Raw genomic sequence first — 22,085 nt, forward strand, 5'->3', positions numbered from 1 at the left:
AAAAGTGAAATTGTATGTGTACATTTCCCTACCAAACTAAAAAAATCCTTATTAATGATTACCAGTTAAACAGTGTTTTAACAATTGGGAGAAAGAAATTGGAATATTTTGATTTCCTAACTATCGTTTCGAATATAGAGAAAGCTGTTAATGACGGACAACTCACTTTCTCGATTCTTCTGACAAGGGTCTAGATATTTTGACTCCAAATCATTTTTTTTTCTTTTCTTTTGCAAACTGGTTATAACACTGTATGCGTTTTTTTTTGTTTGAAAAGAAAAAAAAATTCCTTATTTCAGTTAGAGAGAGGGGAACCCATCGCCATGCTTTCCCCATAACATGTTAATTGAACTTATATTAAGTATTATACTTATTATTTAATTGCTAAGGTTGCAGTTAGGTGATTCAGAGTTCCTATCCCGCCATGGTTACCACCTGATGAAGGCCAGAGGAATAGTTGGCTGAAACGTTGTGAAACACCATCTAAAAAAGATGAGGATAATAGTCCTCAATAAAATAAATTAATAAATAATACTTATCTCAATAATGAATTTCAATTAAATAATATATTTTATTAATATTTATTGCTGTGAAACCATGATGTTAATGCTCTGTTTCGATCCTCCAAGAACTTTGTGGAAAAATTCCGCAAACTTTGGCAAAACGATCATCTTTCCTTGAGATAAAAGAAAGGAAATATGATGAGTCATTGTACTGAGAATACATCAGTCGGAGATATTGCTTTGGGGAAGTCACCAAACAAGACTAGGCTATTCTACAGTCTTGGTAGAGTTCTTCATCACATTCATGGAAAGGATAGACGAGTTCGGTCCGGCTGTATATTAAGGAACTAGCTTGGATGCCCAGCATTGCCCGGGTGTTTGGAAGTGTGTGTTTAGCAACAAAGAAAAAAAAAAAAAAAAAAAAGTGACACATTAACTGCTGCACCCATCACCAAACCAGAAGTGACACAGGTTTAAATTAAGGTTAGACAATCGAAAAGAGGTGATTTCTGTTGAAATTATCGGTGAAAACAAAGCGACCCTTCCATGTAGAAAAGTGCCAAGTTGAGGGTGAAGGAATTAATGTTTTGGGCCAATTTTTCGAGATTTGTCGAGCTTCAAAATGATACCGATCTTGGAGAAAATTTGTGACCTTTGTCGAAAGTTTTCGCGAGACATACAAACATATGTACATTAATTTAAACAGACAGGTAAGATTTATATTAAGGAATTATTGAACAAATCCATTCCCCAAAGCATTTGTATCGCTTAGAAATTATGCAAAGTTTCTTCTGTGGATCATGTAGAGACTGAATTTGAAGAGGGGGAACCTTATTCTGTGCTACTTGTTCAATTAAAATGATGGTCCTTCACCAATGATATGTTTTGACGAATGCAGCAGATGGTATCACTTTGACTGTGTGGGAGTTTCTGAGGAAGAGACTTGTGGAAATTGGCATTGTCCAGATTGTAAGGCTCAAGAGTCTTGTCCTGCTAATGGTAATATGTAAACCACCTGCAAATGAAACTTCCCTTGTCTCATTAAGGATAAATGAAGATATACCTTGAGACAAAAGATAATTCTTTGATTCTTATGTAACATTGAGCTAATGCATAATCAAACAATTATGCTTGATTGCAAAAATAAAAAAAAATGTTTAACATTACTTCTATAAAACATGTACAGTGAAACCGGGGGATACCGTGAGCCTGGGATACATTTTTTTCAGGTTACGATGTAGTATACAAGGTTTTTTCCAGCTCTTGGTTACAGTATTCGCCCTGCCTTACAGTGTTATTTATAATTTTCCTATTTACAACGCCTCCCCCACAGGACAGAGTGAAGACACCAGGGTAATTTTTTTAACGTGGAAAAAAGGGAACAAAAATAAAAATTGTCTCAGTTGTGAAGAATTTCTCCGCCACTGACAGAACAAGAAATTGAAGCATAGGATCTGAAGAACAGATACAATTTGATCTTGGCCCGAAGGCCAACATGTGTATACTGTACTGTATTTTGTTACTAATTTTTAATATGTACTGTATAAAATTTTGCTTAGGCTCTGCTATACGATAATTTAACCTTACGATCCAAACCCCGAAACGATCAATGCCGTATCCTGGGGTGCTACTGTATTCTTTGCCTTAGTAGCATCACTCAAGTTATTAAGTGCCTTCAATAAGTTTCCAGACATTTTTGTAAAAGTATTTAAAGACTCTTGAAATTCAGTATCTTATTGCTATACATCTTATGAGATGACTGACCAATTTTTATGATATCAGGTTCAAATGAATAGCTACAGCCGGAATTGGAATACACCCTACTAAAGCCTGATTGTCACAGCTGGTGAATTTAAAAAATTCAATCTAGACGTGAGGACACTTTTAGAAGAACGATATGAAATAAAATTTTGTTTTAAACTTGGAAAAAATGCCACAGAAACGTATGGAATACTTCAGACTGCTTTTGGAACCTCTTGCAAGAATCAAGCATCAGTTTTTGAGTGGCATAAGAGATTCAAGGAAGGCAGTGAATCTGTGAGGGATGATTAGAGATGTGGGAGGAGTAAGGAAGTCAGAACATCAGAGTTGATTGGCCAAATAAAGAATTTCATGGATAAGGACCGTCGTGTGTCTATAGAGACAATAAGTGAATAGTTTGATGACTGTGTGGGAACGGTACACAATTATTTGCAAGGAACTTAAAGTGCGAACGATTTGCACAAAGTTTGTCTCAAAGAGTGCTCAGAGAAGATCAGACTATTTGACCAAGATGGGCAACAAGACAGTTCCTCACGCTCCCTATAGTCCAAGTCCTGCTTCCTGTGACTTTTGGTTTTTCCCTAATTTCAAGGAAAATCTCAGAGGCTGTCGTTATGATACAATCGAGGAGATGGAAGAGGCGGTGACGAGGATCATTGATATGACCACGCAAGAGGACTTCCATAAGTTGTTGGAACGGTATAAGTGCATTGCAGCCGGGGGAGATTACTTCGAAGGGTACTAGAATTTCATGTGTATACTATCAGTAAAAGGTGCCCATACGAAAAAGTCTTAGCGTTGCAAATTTCATGTCTATTAGGGTCTATGTCCCATGTGAATTTTCTTTACAATTCTTTGCAGCCATTGATGAGACCCTACTTCTGGAGAGGTTGTTAACGGGGGATGGGGGGGGGGGGTAACCAGGGATGAATTTTAGATTCAATCAAATATGGCGATCGGTTTTTTTTTATATATTCATTTATTTAAAAAAGAAAAAAATATATAAAAATGTATTTATTTACTGATGCATATAAATTTATAAAATATATAAATTTATAAAATATATAAATTTATAAAATATATAAATTTATAAAATATATAAATTTATAAAATATATAAATTGTGAATGTCATGGAAAACAAACTAATCCAAAATAATTATTTGAAAGAAAAAAAAAAAAAAAAAATTTTATTAGCAAAAAATCAAATTGAATTTGGAAATTAAACACAAAACAAAATGTGGAATTTTTTTTTAAAATCCAATTTTCATCCCAAACACAGTGCCACTTTGAAGTAGGGGGCAACCATCGGGGACATAAGTTGCAGGGGTATTATGAAGGGAGATGATCAGCAAGATGCCTGTTCACATTACACTTGAACTTCTGCATGTCAGTACAGTTGGGAAAGCAGAATCCCGGAAGGGAGTTCCAAAGACACGCAGTTCTGGGAAAGAAACTATTGGAGTAGAAGGCTTTCTTACACCTAGGGATCTCTGTGTAGGGGTGGGATTTAGCTGCTTGTCGGGTTTGTCAGGGTTATTTACGTCTAGAGGGTACAAGTGCTTGTAGTTTGTCAGAACATTCACCATTAAAATACTTGTAGAACAAGCAGAGGGATGTAACATTTCATCGATGGGACAGAGGCTGAAGCCTAGATGACAATTCAGGATCTATCAGGTTGGCGACTCTCTTTTGAACCCTGTCCAGGAGTGAGAGACAAGCAGCAGTTGCACCCACCCAAATGTGACAACAGTACTCCATACATTGGCGAATGGGTTGCCATATAGAGGTAGAGGATACTTTCAGGCATAAGTAGCTTTCTAGCACAGTAGATAGAGGCCACCTTCTTCGCAGCAGCCTTGGCAATGCTCTCAATGTATCTGTTCAAATTCAAGTTCCCTGTGAACGTTAGGCCGAGGTGTTTAAAGGAAGTACTTTCAGATAATGTTTTTGGCCATTGCTATTGGTGGTAGAGAAGGTTTATTGTAATTATTGAAGGAAACAAGCTTAGTCTTGGTAGCATTGAATGTAACCATCCATTTTTGTCCCCATTCCACTACGGATCGGAGGTCTTCATCTAATGTTTCTTCCATTTCCTGAGATATGTATTCGCTCGTTTTCCCCTCGTGCACGTCATCGAACATGATGTCATCAGCAAATATACCCAATCTCAGAGACAATTTATCAGGGAGGTACTCCCGCATTTATATCATACTGCTTAGATGCACAACCATCGAGGACAACCTGGATTCTTCTCTTAAGGATTTAATTACATTATGTATTCTTCCCGTGATACCATATGATCTGATTTTCCTTAGAAGACTATCGTGCCATACCCTATCAAAAGCCTTAGATATATTGAGGGCTACCGCTCTACCCTCACCTGCTTTGGTATTATTGTAGATTAACCCCTTTGCTACCCCACTCCACCAAATTGAGATTCTACTTTTATTTTCACATGTAAACACCATGAAAAAAATGTATACTTGAGAATTTAGAATAGATAATCAGTTTCGCATATAAATTTAACGTAATAGGATTCGATTACTGGGCCATTGTAGCGTTTTAGGAGGATGGGGGAGTCTATTTAGCCGATTACTTGTCGCTTTGCAACCTTGCCTATCGAAATTAGGGTTAATGGTTAAAAGAAAAAAGATTAACTGACTTAAGTTAGAATGGCTCAGAAATAGATCATTTTACGTTATACGAAACTGATCGACCATTCTAAAACTGTTTTATTATTATTATTACTGTCATTATTTTCGCCATGTTTTTCAGAGTGATTGCGCATCGTTGCCTAAAAAATGTAGAATCTTAGCTGCTTCTGCATTTATCGACCCCACGGTTTCCATGAAGCTATTCGTGTGTCCGACAGATGATGTGAAGAACCGCAAACGGCCATACGAGCCTTATTACAATAAAAAAAAAAAAAAATTGTTACAACCCCCACCATCACACACGCCCTTTTCCCCATGTTAAGAATGGCGACGACCGCTGAAATTCATTAAGTAAGATATAGGAAAAAATATACTTGTCGACTGTTTCCGGTTCTTCCCGTCATCTGCCGGGCACACCCGCGTAACTTCGTGGAAATCGCGGGTTAATAAATGCAGAAGTACCGAATACGTAATACTAGCTGATGTTGAAGCATTTCTCCTAACAAATACCCCGGATATCTTAGCACTAAGCGAGACTAACCTACACTCCTCCATCCCCTCTAACATGCCTGGCTATCTCTCACTCTGCTGTAAGGACTGACAAACATATGCACGGACTTGGAGTCTACATTCGTAACACCCTTCCCCTGACTAGAGAAACAAACCTAGAAACGGACGATCAAGCCTTTATGTGCTTTAGACTAAACATACAACATAACATTAGCTACTTTTATTTTCTCTACAGGTCTCCCTCGACCCAGGACTGCACCATAATAAACAAAATCTCTGACAGCATAGACACAGCACTCTCCCTCGACACTAGCGCAAAATCTACAACAGTGTAGTAAATAATGGGCAATCAACAATTCCTCCACTAACCAACAATCACGAGGTTGTTTGCTCAGCAACCGAAAAGGCTAATATGCTTGCCAGTCGGTTTACCTCAAACTCCACACTGGACCCTTCCAACAACCCCACTGCCTGACGACTTTCCTTTGCGGACAGACACCATGCTAGACGATCTAAAAATCACCCCTGCTCAGGTGCATGCTATCATAAAAAACCTTGACACTTCAAAAGCATGTGGACCTGATCTCATCCCAGCTGTGCTATTAAAGTGTTCAGCCGAAGTAGCTCCAGTTTTCTTCAAACTCTACAACAAATGCCTTAATGAATCTTGCTTTCCGGGCTATTGGAAAACTGCTTCTGTAGTACCAGTATTCAAGAATTCTGGAGAGAGAACTGACCCATCAAATTATCGCCCCATTAGCCTCCTCCCACTTTTCGCCAAAATATTTGAGACCATAATTAACCATGCTCTAGTCCATCACCTTACAGATGCTAAACTTCTGACTGACAAACAATATGGATTTAGACAAACCCGTTCCACAGCAGACATCCTAACTGTAATCTTTGAACGTATATACCATTCACTGGACAAAGCGGAGGAGGGCAGAGCGGTAGCTCTAAATATATCTAAGGCTTTTGACAGGGTATGTCATGAGGGTCTCCTCAGGAAAATTAAATCATACGGTATCACTGGTAGAATACTTAACATAATTAAATCCTTCCTAGATAAGAGAAAAATCCAAGTTGTCCTTGATGGTCGTACATCTAAACAATATGATATAAATGCGGGAGTGCCTCAGGGGTCTATCCTTGGATCTCTATTGTTCCTAATATTTATTAATGACCTCCCTGACAAAACTGCCTCTGAGATGGGTATATATGCTGATCACACCACACTCTATAGCAGGCATGACAGGAAAACAAATGAACACATAACTGAAGAAATGGCAAAAACACTAGAGGATGACCTCCAATCTGTAGTGGAATGGGGACAAAAATGGATGGTCACTTTCAATGCTGCCAAGACGAAACTGGTTTCCTTCAATAATTACAAGAAACCTTCTCTGCCACCAATAGCAATGGCCAGTGACTCCCTATCTGAGAGTACATCTTTCAAACTGCTTGGCCTAACATTCACAGGAAACAGGAGTTGGAATAATTACATTGAAAACATTGCCAGGGCCGCTGCGAAGAAGGTAGGCTCTCTCTACCGTGCTAGAAAAGTACTGACACCTGAAAGTATCCTGTACCTTTATAAGGCCACTATTCGCCCATGTATGGAGTATTGTTGTCACATTTGGGCTGGTGCATCTGCTGCTAGTCTCTCGCTCCTAGACAAGGTTCAAAAGAGAGTCGCCAATCTGATAGGCCCTGAACTGGCATCTAAGCTTCAGCCTTTGTCCCATCGACGAAACGTTGCATCTCTCTGCCCGTTCTACAAATATTTTAATGGTGAATACTCTGACGAACTACAGACACTTGTGCCCCCACGACGTGAACACCCTCAACAAACCCGACAGACAGCTAAATCCCACCCCCACGCAGTAGAGATCCCTAGGTGTAAAAGATCTTTCTACTCAAGTAGTTTCTTCCCCAGAACCGCTAAAACTCTGGAATTCCATTCCAGGTCCCCGCTTCCCCAACTGTACTGACATGCAGAAGTTCAAGTGTAACTTGAACCGACATCTTGCTGCCCAAATCCCAACATAGTGCCCCAGTAGTTGCTGCCCCTGATAGTAGCCCCCCCGACACCAAAGTAGCAATGTGCCTTGTTTGGGGTGAAAATGTAATTTAAAAAAAATAATAATACAATAATAATACCCAAAATTTATTATTGGGGGTACTGACTGTGTAGGTGTGTCAGAAATTTCGTGAAAATAGTGAATAATTCCACCCCATCTTTCCAAGCTTATAACTCCTCGAAAAATGTAATTCAAGCCCTAATTTTTTTTCAATTAAAAGGAGCAAGGACCAAGGTTCCATTAAAAAAAAAAAAAAAAAAAAAAAAAAAAAAACGCGGTTTAAAAAAAAGGTTTTAAACTTCAAACTTTACAGGTAAAATTGTAAAAAACACGTTTCTTTGTTTTAAATTTGAATATATTATTTAGTGATCTTTTCTCTTCAATTTGTGAGTAAATTAATTATTTACTTTTCGGTGAGTAAATTAATTATTTACTTTTTAATAGACACTTGAAAATGGGGGACGTGAATTTAAAAAAAAAAAAAAACCCGTTTGTCTAAAATATTATATTCGGTTTATTAGAAAGAACATAAAATTTCACTTTGACCCTGAAAATATCGTAAAAATAGAATCAATAGAAAAATTGATAGATTTTTAAAGTTTAAAAATTGAAAAATATTGAGTTCGGAAAATTCATTACTGTTTAAAAAAAAAAAATTCTATTACTTTTAAAACAACTTTAATAGTTTATTTTGGAAGTATAATCCATAAAGAAAATAAACAACACACTTTTAGCAGAGAAATTACGAGATTTTTATATTTTATTCGCAGTTTCGTGTTAGGGGTGTCAAAAATTCCTACAAAAATTCTGATACACCTACTGTGTGTGTGTGTGTGTTCATTATTATATATATTACAACATACACACATGAAATAAATAAGATTCATCGAAATAACAGTTTATGAATTATAACTATAGTTAACTGATTTTTTATTTTTACGAATCGTACATCTTATGAAAATAAAAGTCGGGCTAAAATAATTACTCGGAAAAAAGGTACTTATGCACCTTTGTTACCATTCGCTCAATATATGTTACCGTGACATAAGTTGACATGTATTCGGTTGTTTTCTAACAGTATTTTGTCTAGTTTATTATTTATAATACCTTTTCCCAAACGTACCCTCTCCGAGAGAGAGTCGGCTGCCATTTTGAATTTTCCAATACATCGGTAAACACTGCATGTTTTTCGAGCTGAATAAACATGTTACACTGAATAAAAACACCAAAAATATATCCAGTTTGGTAGAAAAGTAACTTATCTTGCCTTTGATAACATTTATTTGTTCTATATTTGTTTTTTGACAACTTTTTCGAATCTATGTGTACAGTAATACGAACCCGAAATAACATTTAGAAAGACATTTTTAACATCGGGAGGGGGTGTTTTCTAACTCTTCTCTGCGTGCGTTGACTTAATTTAATATAAAAGATATCGTAAATCTTGAATTTAGTTTGAAAATACTATTTTAAAAAATAAAAAAATAGCGCAGTAACAAAATGCAGAATAAAGTAATATGGACCATGTTTTTTTGTTTGTTTTTTTTAGATAAGATTTTCAAGTTAAATTCAATTTCAATTTTTCAGTACCTTTTGCTAATTAAATTGTTAGATGACATTGCAGAATAGTTTGTTTTGTTTTTAAGCCCCCCCTCCCCCAACTATCTTCGCATGTTAAGAATGGGTGTCTTAAATAATAACGTTATTATTTCAGCACGGTCCGTATCATTCTGTATAAATACCGAAAATGACAAAATGAGTTTTGAAATTTTGGCTGTCAGATTTCTTCAAAAATGAAACAAAAAGTTGTTTTTTTTTTCTTTTAGAAAAATAGCAGGGTTCCACTTTCTTCAGATAAATCCTAGTAACGGAATTTCTGGTTTTAAAGTTGACAAATTATTCACACAAAAAAAATGGATGGGTATAAAGGAAGTGAAGTTTGTAGTCGTTTAGAACAAGAAAAAATACCCTCCCCCCCCCCCGGTTTTCACCATCTACCCCCCCCCCCCTTTTTTTTCTTTTTCAGCGGAGATGCTAGAAAAAAAAAAGGGGGGGGGGTGATAAAACTAAAATTCGTGAAATTTTCGTTTTGGTAAATAAATAAAAAAAAAAAAAAATGTAGGAAATAATAATTGACTTCTTGCGATCCTTCTTCACCCCGAGACAAGGAAGAAAAACAAGACAATACACAGAAAAACTACATTTTTGTTTTATTTTATTCTGGTTCTCTACTTCATAATTACATTTTCCAGTGCTTCTTCGCTTGTATAGACCAGTCCCCATGGCTGCCCAATATTAACTCGTTACAAAAAAAAAAAAATCCCATTACGATTTTTTTTGCGATCACACAAAATGAAAACGTGCTTACAGAAACAAAAATTTTTTTTAAATATTTGATATATTTACATCACATTTTAGTGTTACTTTTTTATTTTAGTTATGTGTGTGTGTGTGTGTGTGTGTGTTGTGGATAGTTTATTTACCTTTTTATTTTAACTTCTGCAGAATAGGGATAGTGCTATTTTTTGATAGGATTTTCACGTTAAATTCGATTTTTATGGTTTATTTTGTTTATTAAATTGTTAGGTGAAAGTACAAAACTCCTTCCTCATGTTAAGAATGGGTTTCTAAATAATAATTATATTATTTCACCACACAGCACGGAACACGGTTCGTATTCTGCACGAGTCAAATTATTTATTTCTGGAACCCTAGTTTAATTTGATGTGCCCGATAATCTTATCTCTTTTCCAGATTTTACAGAGTCATGGGGCCTGATATAACAGGGATGGGATTAGGTAATGAAAAACAAAAAATGAAATTGAGTTGAATTTCCCAAGCTGATGGTCACGGCCCCCTCTGTGTGTATGAATGTGTAGAGAGAGGGTAGAACAAAAAAAGAATTTTCTTAGACAACTTTCACTTAAGTCAAAATTACGTGGAAATACAATGTGTCTATGTGTAAAGGAAGAAGGAACAGCAAAATAAATAAAAATCAATTAACATTTTAACTTTCTAATGCAGTTAGCCTTAGAAAGTTCAAATGACCAGGATACGACGGGTGATCACTGATCATTAGACGTTATACGAAACTGATTACCAACCCCCCTTAAAAATGCGTGTTTTACACCTTTTCAAAAATCTTTTTGGTCAATTTTTACGATCCAGCGTATTATAAGCACCCTAACCTCCATGTTAAGAACGGTTTTCGGAATAAACAACCCCCAACCTCGAAAGCCGTTGGGTGGGGCGTTTATTCCGAAAGCCGTTCTTAACATGAGGTTGGAGCTGGGGCACGTTGTAAAAATTGACCAAAAACATTAACTTTCAAGAAAGGGGTTCCCGGGTTCACTCTCTCGTTATAACGTTCTACTTCATTGCTACCCCACTTACTGTCCATTTCTTTACTGACGTGTCACGTGGTTAGAACGTTATAACGAAAAAGTGAACCCCCCTTCTTAAAAGTCATTAATTTTTTTTTCTGATAATATGACATTTAAGTCTAATCTATGATAATAGAAAAAAAGCTTTAAAAAAAAAAAAAGCATTTTTAGGAGGTGGGGTGGGGGTGGGCACTCTCGGGTTTGTTTTACTGTACACAGATTCGAAAAAGTTGTCACAAAACAAATATAGAAGAAATAAATGTTATCAAAGGCAAGATAAGTTACTTTCCTACCCAACTGAATATGTTTTCAGTGTTTATACTTAATTTTCTTGTTTATTCAGCTCAAAAAACATTCAGTGTTTACCGATGTATTGGAGAATTTAAAATGGCGGCCGACTCTCTCTTTGAGGCGGTAAGTTTGGGAAAATGAGTTATAAATAAAAAACCAGGCAAAATACTGTTAGAAACTCGCTCAATATATGTTACCCTGACACAGGCTGGCATATATTCGGTAGGTTTTTAACAGTATTTTGACTGTTTTTTATTTATAACTCATTTTCTCAAACTTACCGTCTCCGAAAGAGAGTCGGCCGGCCGTCATTTTGAATTTTCCAATACATCGGTAAACACTGTATGTTTTTCGAGTTGATTCAACATGTTACATTAAATATAAACACTAAAAACATATTCAGTTAGGTAGAAAAGTAACTTATCTTGCCTTTGATAACATTTATTTGTTCTATATGTTTTGTGACAACTTTTTCGAATCTATGTGTACAGTAAAACAAACCCGACCCTGCTACTTCAACTATTCTACATCTACCAACTATCGGAAGAAACAAAAGAGTCATCTAATTCCCTCGCCCCCTTCGGCCTTCACAAATTGCTTCAAGTTTTAAGTCACACCAAAATTAACGTTTTCAGGGATAACTGTCACAAAAGAAAATACCAGCTTTTTTTCTCTCATTATTTAAAAATAGAATAAACGATTTCAATCTAAAAACTGAGAATTAATAATATTTAATGAAGGCTCTAGCAATTTAAGCGAAAATCGGCTTTTTCTATATTAAAAAATAAAATAGAGCGGAATTTCGCTAAAAACGCGGAGAACTCGCATCCAAGTTCATTATACATTTGATTAAAAAGAGTTTTTTTTTAATGTGTTTTTATTAAATAAAGGTGAACTTATGACAGGCTTCATTTTTTTTTTTTACAATACTTCTATAGAATTTGAACTGAACAGATTTGTACGGAAATAAACTTATATATATATATATATATATATATATACACACACAAATGATTAATAAAACATGTTAAAAAACATCTTGAAAAAGAGTTAAAAACATTTAATTTTAAAAAAAGGAAGCACAAGTGGATAGTCCTTAATCCGCGGAGTTTCGAAGAAATACTCTCCTTCTCATCAGAGGGCAGGAATTAGCAAAATGCGGGATCGGATTTTGCATGTAAAAGTATTTAATGAAACCACAAGTAAGTCACAGATCTTACTTGGTTAAGAAAAGGGCGAGGTAAGGGGAATAGGGGGTAAAAGAAAAAATGATAAAAAGATTTCACATGCATTTTCATATTATAAGCTCTATTTCCTTTTCGGTTTTATTGAGTTTTTACATCTGGTTGAGATTACTTGTAAATATTAACTCTTTAATATTTATAATATATTTTAAGTTTACCATTTTGATTACCTTGGTAAACTTATTGTAATTTATATATATATATATATATATATAATTATTATTATATATATTATATACACACACACACGAGTGTTGAAGGGACTTCTACGTTACTCGAATCTTAAACTAACCCTAATTTAAATTTAATATATATATATATATATATATATATATATATATATATATATATAAGATTTTTAAGTTGAATTCAAGTTTTACAGTATATTATTGTTCATTAAATTGTTAGGCTAAACTTAATATATATTTACAAAACGTCCTCTCATGTTAACAATAGGTTTCTAAATATTCTTTCAGCACGGTTCTGCACAAGCACCCTTTTTTTTTTCTTTTTCTACTAACAAATACCAGAGAGACACGTTAAGTTTAGTGCGAGCAAAAACACACACAAAAGAGAGAAATATATTTACATATTATGTCCAGTACGTCCATCCATACATTCGACACACCTTCCCTTTCTCTCACTTTTTAAAAAAATTTAAGAGCCGACAATAGATGGGAAATCTGTGCTCACCGTTACTTCTTGGTCCTTCTTCTCTTGATCATTGGACTCCTGACTTTGTGTTATATCCACACTTTTCATCTGGACCATGAAAACGTCAAAACATATCCCACCATGCTGAAAAAAAACGAGGAGTTTTTGTCGAGTGGAAAATCTAACTGACCAACCACAGGTGAGTTCTATTCAAGGGAGATAACTCTCCTGCATTATTATTGATGCTACTAGCCACCAAAAGCATAATAATTACGCGAACTTAATATACAATCACTGTATACATAACGTGACTCTTTGATAAATATACCAGCAGGGAAACCATGCGTTATCCGGGATTTAATGAATAAATAGATGACCCCCATCTCCTCTTTCTTCCAGCTCTTAACACTAAATTACTTTTTTTTCTTTTTTTTTATACGGTACTTACAATGGGTATCACGATAAGTTCAGTACTTATGTAGTCAGTTCCAGGTATTGACGGAGTATTCCGAGTTAAACTCGGAAATAGCTGAGGCAGTTTACGATTTTAAAGCCACCTTCTATTTGTTTCTAATTTTTTTAAATGAGGATTGATTATTCGTATTATTTGGATTCTTTGAATTAATGTTCTATTTTTTTTTTTTTTACATAGGCATCATCACTTATCAAGGCCAAGAGGCCACTCGAGGATAAGGGTTAAAGAGGGTACAGTAGAAATTGGACAATATAGTAACCGTTAGTGATGGAGATTCAGTAAATTTGTTAACTTATATGGAACGACTCATCAAAAACTTGTTTATGTTAGACTTGAAGACAACCATATTGTAGTCAGCTGGAAAGCAGAAAAACGGAAGACAATTCTATAGGCGTGCAGTTCTTTGAAAGAAGCTTTGCTCATGGAATCTACGCTTAGGTTTTGGCACAGATAAAGAGTGGGGGAAACTAGTGATAGTGTTTTCTGCTAGACAGGTGTTTCTTGTGAAAGTTTGGCGAGTGGGGACCATAGAATGGAGCTCAGCTGAGCACCTGCCATGAAAATAACGATAAAGCAGAGACAAACTTGCAACATCTCTTCTGTGAGAAACAGGTTGCAGGGAAGAGAAAAGAACATCCCCCACAAGGCTACAAAGTCTATTTTGAACTCTATCAAGGCAGGATAAGTCTTTTCTAGCAGCTCCTACCCAGATGTGGCAACAGTACTCCATCCTTGGACGTACCTGGTTCTTATATAGATAGAGAATTGCATCAGCAGTGAGATATCTACTTGATCGATAAAAGGATCCCACCATTTTTCCAGCAGCCTTGGCAACGGATTTAATGTATGTGTTCCATTTAAGATCAGGAGTAAAGGTCAAGCCCAGAAGCTTGTCAAAACATGAGGCCTCCCCAAGACGAGAGCCATTCATTTCAATTGATGCCAGATGGGGATCAGAGCGTTGATGATGTAAAAATAAAAGCTTGGTTTTAGATGCATTAAAAATAACAAGCCACCTCTTTCCTCATTGTACCACTTGCTCAAGATCAGAGGAGAGAGAATCAGAGAGAAGTTGGTCGTTTACGGTCTTAGATGTGCTACCATAGATAGTAGTGTCATCAGCATAGATTTTCTCATCTTAAGTGTTTTTTTTTTTTTTGTTTTTTTTTTTTCACAACATTTCTGACCTTTTTCAGGTGTATCTTGTTGAACTCAGGAAGCTTTCTGCTAAACTCGGGAATCTGCATGGAATTTCGAATGGAACTCTTTATTTAATCCACGGGGATAGCATATTCTCGTTCTATCAGCCATGATGGGGAAGAAGTCCTAAGTAACTCACAATTGTATTTTGAGTGTCGCCCGCACTGATTTCCAAGTTCGACAAGATACACCTGAAGATCGGAGATTTCATCGGCCGAAACATTAAAAACATTAAAATAACACTCAAGAGGAGTCTGAAGAATCTAATAATGTGAACCACCTTCTCTTCTTTCTTTCTCTCTCTCTCTCTCTTCAACTTCAGTTTTTGGAGAGGTTAAACTCTTTCTACACTAACCTTTGATCCTTTGCATGCTTAATGTTGTTTGCCTTTTCACATTTTTTATGGCTTTCAAACTGTAAACTGCTTCAGACATTTCTGGGACTGAATCAAGATTCTTTATAAGTATTTTGGACTGTCTCCATAATTACTGAAATCCTCTAGATATCAAATTCCATTTTTGGAGTGGGGCTGAAATATGTACTCAGCATTGATTGGGTGATCAAGAAGAGGCCAGAACAGAGTATGGTTCATCCTCCCAGGCATTACTTTCTCCTGAGATGTATCTATTAGAAAATACCGACGAATTTGATCTCTACATATTTGCACCTCCTTTCCAGAGAAAATTGATTCTCACCCATAAATTGGTGTTATGCAGGCTTGTGTTGACAATTATTATTATTATTATTATTATTATTATTATTATTATTATTATTATTTCAAGTTTAAATGTGAACAAACAGTTGTTCCTTTTTATTTAAGACTAGCATGGACACCTGATATTACCTGGAAGTACGGACACAAAATAGAAGAGTTAAAAAATGTGTATCATCTTTCATTTTTCGTTCTCTCTCTCTCATATATATATATATATATATATATATATATATATATATATATATATATATATATATATATATATATTAAATTGTGATTCAATGAATTTCAAAAAACTCTCATTGAAATGAAATGAAGTGGTTGAGTTTCATATCAAAGAATTTTTATTATTCTAAGCAAGACAAAGAATACTTTAAAAAATTATCTCCTTAACCTATAGGATTTCGATGTCTACAATCTCATCAGAGGAGAGAAAATATTAGCAAATACTTATAAAGGTATGCACCCTATTTGCTAAAGTCAATGAGACATGGAAAGTCAAAATCAAAACCAGTCAAAATACTGTTAAAAACCCGCCGAATATATGTCAGCCTATGTCACGGTAACATATGTTGAGCAAGTTTCTAACAGTATTTTGACTGGATTTTTATTTATAACTCATTTTCTCAAACTTACCGTCTCAAAGAGAGAGTCGGCTGCCATTTTGAATTTTCCAATACATCTGTAAACACTGTATGGTTTTCGAGCTGAATAAACATGTAACATAAAATATAAACACTAAAAACATGTCCAGTTGGGTAGCAAGTAACTTATCTTGTCTTTGATAACATTTATTTGTCCTATATTTGTGTTGTGACAACTTTTTCGAATCTGTGTGTACAGTAAAACAAACCCGAAAACAGCATTCTTTAATAAGATGACTTATAAGTATTTTTAAAATAACTTTAGAAACACTCGTTTTGCTACTTTTATTTTTACACCAGAAAGCTTTAGAGTTTGAAAAGTCTATATATTTACCTTTGCCACCTTCAAAAGATGTTATATATATATATATATATATATATATATATATTACAGTAGAAAAATGCGAGCATCATCAACGCTCTATTCCTCATCTAGCATCAATTGAAATGGATGCCTCTCGTCTTGGGGAGGCTTCATGTTTTGACAAGCTCCTGGGTTTGACCTTTACTCTTGATCTGAAATGGAACACGTATATCAAGTCTGTTGCCTGGGCCGCTGGGAAAATGGTGGGATCCTTCTACCGCTCCAGAAGATATCTCACTACTGATGCAATTCTCTATCTGTATAAAAGCCAAGTACGTCCAAGGATGGAGTACTGCTGCCACATCTGGGCTGGAGCTTCTAAGAACTGCCTTGACAGAGTACAAAATAGACTTTGTGGCTTAGTGGGGGATGCCCTTTTCTCTTCCCTGCAACCTCTCTGCCACAGAAGAGACGTTGCAAGCCTGTCTTTTTTTTATCATTATTTCCATGGCAAGTGCTCGTCTGAGCTCCAATCTCTGGTTCCCCCTCGCCAATCTTTCACGATAAACGCCCATCTAGCTAAAACCACTGTGAAAAATTTCCCCCACCCTTTATCTGTGCCTAAACCAAAACGTAGATTCCATGAACAAAGCTTCTTTCTGAGAAGTGCACGCCTGTGAAATTCTCTTCCGTTTGCCTATTTCCCACCTGACTACAACTTAGATGTCTTCAAGTCCAACATAAACAAATTCCTGATTAATCGTCCCCTTAAGTCTGACACTTTAACAAATCTCCAATACCAATTATTACTACGATGTTATCCCATTGATTATTGTACACACAATAACACTTATCCCCGAGTGGCTTCCGGGCCTTGATAAGTGGTGATCCCCCATGTAAAAAAAAAATAATAGGATTAAGTTTAAACATGGAAAAGTAACGGACTAGTTATTAAAAGTGGAAAAGAAAGGGACAAGATATTCTAATAAAAAATATAATAAATTTATAACTTAAAATATTGCAGCATTAAAAATTGATTATATAATGTTATAAATGTAATTTGAAAAATGGGCTTTTCCGTAACCACAACCAAGGTAAATGTTTCTCGCATGCTTTTCCCGTTAGGGATTCCCCCCCCCCACCTCCCGCCTTTTTTCTTTCTATTCAAAAAATGCTACATTGCCTAAAGTGTGTTTATTCATAAAGTCTGAAGAAATGCTGGTTTTTGAAAATTTTCAAACGATATAATGCTTGAAATTGTCGAACTAGACATTGCAAAAAATGAAATACACTTTTTGTTGCCATCAACACCTTGTCTTGAAGTCTTGATTTTGCACACACAGTATATATATATATATATATATATATATATATATATATGTGTGTGTGTGTGTGTTTTATTTTTTTATTACTGTTTTATCTGTTTGGTTACATATGTTTCGGATGTTGGACCATGTTTACAATCCAACAGCCTCGTCAGACCTTACAGAAATGGTTATTAGTATCTGGAAGAAGTGTTTTAGAAGAAATACGATAAAAAAAAGGAGGGGGGTAGGAGATAATTATCTCCTCCCCCTTATTATCTCCTACCCCCCTTTTTTTTTCTCGTATTTCTTTTAAAACATTTCTTCCAAATACTAATAACCATTTCTGTAAGGTCTGACGAAGCTGTTGGATCATGAACATGGTCCAACATCCGAAACATATGTAACCAAACAGATAAAGCGGTCATAAAAAAAATAAAACACATATTTTCTCTGCAATAGTATTGTTAATAAAACATGTTAAAAACACTTTGAAAAACAGTTAAAAACATATTTAATCTGAAAAGGAAACACTTAATAAGAGGATAGTCCTTAATCCACAGAGTTTCGAAGAAATACTTTCCTTCTCATCAGAGGATAGGAATTAGCAAAATGCGGGATAGGATTTTTCATACAAAGTATTTGATGAAACTGCAATTAAGTCAAAGATCTTATTTGATAAGAAAAAGTGAAGCAGAGGGAATATGGTGAAGAAAAAGGTGATTACACGTGAATGGATAGTCTGGTGAAAGGTAAATTATCCAATGACGGTAAAATCCAAAAATGTAAATTCAAGTAACTTAATTAAATTTCCATTTACACAAGTAAAATCCAAGGGAATCACGTAATTGGAAGATAGTCCAAAATAATCCAAAAGGCCGAAAAATGTATATATATATATATATATATATATATACTAGCAAAAGTACTCGTCGTTGACTGGGTTCAAAAACAGCCTACAGAAAATGGACTCTGATTTATGAAAGTATGATAGGTTATGAAAAGGAGGGGTCATAAAGAGATAGTTTCGAATTTGGGGGTATCAAAACCAAAGCAAAATATGATGAAAGTAAAAATAAAATAGATAAGCCCCATAATTTATTATACCATGCCTGTTCACACTGAAACACTTATCACAATATTCTGTGGATCTATATTAAAAAACCTTGTTAAACTTTGTGACATATTTCCATTCTATGGAGGTCAGGTGCGAATGAACACCCCATAATTTTATTATACCATATTTCTTCAAACTGAAACATAATTATCAAAGTATACTTATGCAGATAGATATGAAAAGTCTTGATTAAAGTTTGTGCCTATTTCCATTCTATGGAGGCCAGGCGCAAACACAGACACCACAATTTTATTATACCATCCCTATTTAAGTTAAAACATACTTATCAAAGTATTCTTATGTACATCTATATCAAAAACACTTGTAAACGTTTTTTTTTAATTTTTAAATTTTTTATTTCCATATTTTGTGGACCAGGCGCAAACGTAGACCCCCACAATTTTAATGAACCACCGTTCTGCAGGATCAAGCATACCCACTCCTGTGTCTCGATACATCTTCTATCATTATATGTAATCAGTTTTTTAAAATAGTCAACCATATAGGAGCCTATTCGTGACCAGATACACACACACACACACACACACACACACACACAGCTTTATATTATATATATATATGCATAAATGACAAAGGCCTATATTCTAAATTTTAAGACGTTATCCATCTTACAAATTTATTCCTTTAAGTACATTGATATGCACAATTTTTGACAGCACCTCTTTTGTAGCGCAAAATCATTCATTTAATGATTATATCAATCAATGAATTTATTCTCGTCAGAAGAAAAAACACCAATCAATTCATGAAAAGAAAGTAAATGCATATGGGCATAATTACAAAATTCGAAAAATTGGGAGAGAAGTCGCAATTACCTTTCATGTTTTCCTATATTGCACCATGTTTGAATTTTCAAGTAAAGCCCCTAAAACTTAAATTCCCATATTAACAAATTGAATTCAAAATATTTTGTAGCCATGCCCATATGCACTTGTTTTAGAAATTAATTTCCAAACTACCCGGTCTCTGGCCAGGTCTTTATTTATCCCATGTTCTTAACTTGCCAACTTATCCTAGATATGAATTATACACTGTTTTGAAAAATCGCAATCAAAACTTCCTCACTCAAAAAATTACATTTGATTAAAACTTATTAAAAGTCAGTGTTCATTCTTTTTCACCGTAGAAAGTTCAGTGAGAAGAGTTCAGACTATTAAAATGAATAAGTTTATGTATTTGTTTTTGATGAGCAGACGACAATGTAAAAGAGTTAGTAAATGGTGTGTGTGTGTGTGTGCATTAGTGTCAGAGTACGTATGCTTATTACTGTGTGTGTGTGTGTTGATTAAAAGTTATTAATAAGAATAAGAATCAATGTTTTACATTGTAGAAAGTTTAATAAGAAAGATTAGGAAGATTAAAATGAATAAGTTTATGTATTTGTTTTTAATGAGCAGACGACAATATAAAAGAGTTAGTAAATGGTGGGTATGGGTGTGCATTAGTGTCAGAGTACGTATGCTTATTACTGTGTGTGTGTTGATTAAAAGTTATTAATAAGAATAAGAATCAATGTTTTTCATTGTAGAAAGTTTAATAAGAAAAATTAGGAAGATTAAAATGAATAAGTTTATACATTTGTTTTCAATGAGCAGACAACAATTTAAAAGAGTTAATGACCATTGTGTATGGGTGTGTGTGTATTAATGTCAGAGTGCATATGCTTGTGACTTTTTTGCTTGTTTGTTTTACTTCAGTCGAAGTTCTCAGAAATCGAAATGGGTCTAACACTTGAACTCTATACGAGACACATAGATATTCGAATGTTCCATTAAAGTTCTTTATCTCTGAAGCAATGAGTTAGTAAAGAAATCGAGAACATAATTTTCTCCTCCCCAATTAACCATTTTCATATGTTATAGCATATCTTTCGATTTGGTCTCTTGGCTTTACTGGATTCCAGGACAAGAATTTATCTAGACTGGTGGAGTATCTAGCTTTAAGTTATTACTTGAGGTAATACCATTTGGAGAAAGTGTACCATTCCTCGTACAAGCCATAGAAAGGAGATCCTATTTGGGTTGTGAATATTATGTGATTTTAAATATTTGGTCAGGTTTTACTTCTGGGGAAAAGTATTCTTATACGAGGTTGCTCTAACAAACTCCTGTACAGAGAGACCTTAGATAATCGAGAATAGTGTCTAGTAGGCATTCAAGTTCTCTCGTGTGTGTGTGTGTGTGTGTGTGTGTGTGTGTGTGTGTGTGTGTGTGTGTGTGTGTGTGTGTGTGTGTGTGTGTTCGTGTGTGTTCGTGTTCGTGTTCGTGTTCGTGTTCTTTTCTTTAGCTTTTCCAACAGCCGCCACCCGACAAAGGGGTGAGGTAAGCTGGTGCAAAATAGGTGTTAGCTCTGTCATGGATTTTGGCATAAAACTTTTTATCGAAGGAAAAAAATCTGGCTTCTTATGTATTTTGGGTGATTCAAAATAATAACTTTGATAGATTCAAAGAAATGCATCTGATTGTCTTAAAATGCTTGCTGCTTCTTCGTTATTTGAGCAAAATGCAAAAATCAAAACATTAAATTTCAAGTAAAACCAATCGTATCTATTTAATTGTCATATTGCAGTAATGAATATATCCAAAAACTACAAAAAAACGATGAGGTAAAAAAAAAAATTAATTATTAATAAAAATGTTTTCGAAGACAATTTACAAAAAATTTAGTTTTGCTAAATTTGCCTAAGTTTTCAGAACATAATTACCTCCCTTGTTATGAGTGGAACTCTCCAGTTTCTTCTATTTTTTTTTTTTTAGAAAACTCAATTACATTACAGAGCCAATTCTCTATTGAATATTATATTGTATTATAGTAGTGATTTCAAAAGTTTAAAACAAAGAATGACTCGGGTGCCATCAGCTAGAATCGAAACTAAAACATTCATCGCTTCAACAGCATCTCCTATCGATGTAGGTATTGAGAGATAGGTAAGAAAGATTTAATATTAAACGGCTTGAAAAAAAATGAATTGGATTTGGGCATGCACGGGAAAAAGTAAAAATATGTCAGCAATTTCATACGAACATTTTGCATTTCAACTTGCCGATATATTTCTGTACTTGTTATTCATCCATCCAAACAAAGATTTTACTCATTATTGTTGTGGGGTACAAATCACCCCTATTTTGAGAACTAAGTGGAATCAACCAGTCCTATGAATACCACTGGTTTCAGAGACTAAAGGGAGACATTCATACCATGTTCCTCTCATACCACTTTAGTG

At 34.9% G+C, this 22,085-nt stretch overlaps 1 protein-coding gene across 4 annotated transcripts in view; it reads right to left on the bottom strand.

Annotated features, from left to right (window-relative positions):
- The window catches only part of LOC145259796 (calcium-transporting ATPase type 2C member 1-like), a 204,110-nt gene extending 190,793 nt beyond the window's left edge, over positions 1-13,317 (bottom strand). The window contains exon 1 of one of the 4 annotated variants that reach the window (XM_080117561.1): positions 13,122-13,317. In XM_080117561.1, the coding sequence (XP_079973687.1) occupies positions 13,122-13,199 (78 nt within the window). In that variant the 5' untranslated portion in view covers positions 13,200-13,317. The remainder of the gene's footprint in view (positions 1-13,121) is intronic. The other 3 variants (XM_080117562.1, XM_080117564.1, XM_080117566.1) reach the window with 3 other exon arrangements.
- Between the last annotated feature and the right edge of the window lie 8,768 nt (positions 13,318-22,085).

Source organism: Euprymna scolopes, chromosome 35, assembly GCF_053919585.1.
Source record: "Euprymna scolopes isolate OS-2025 chromosome 35, ASM5391958v1, whole genome shotgun sequence".
In the NCBI taxonomy this organism is placed as follows: Eukaryota; Metazoa; Mollusca; class Cephalopoda; order Sepiida; family Sepiolidae; genus Euprymna; species Euprymna scolopes.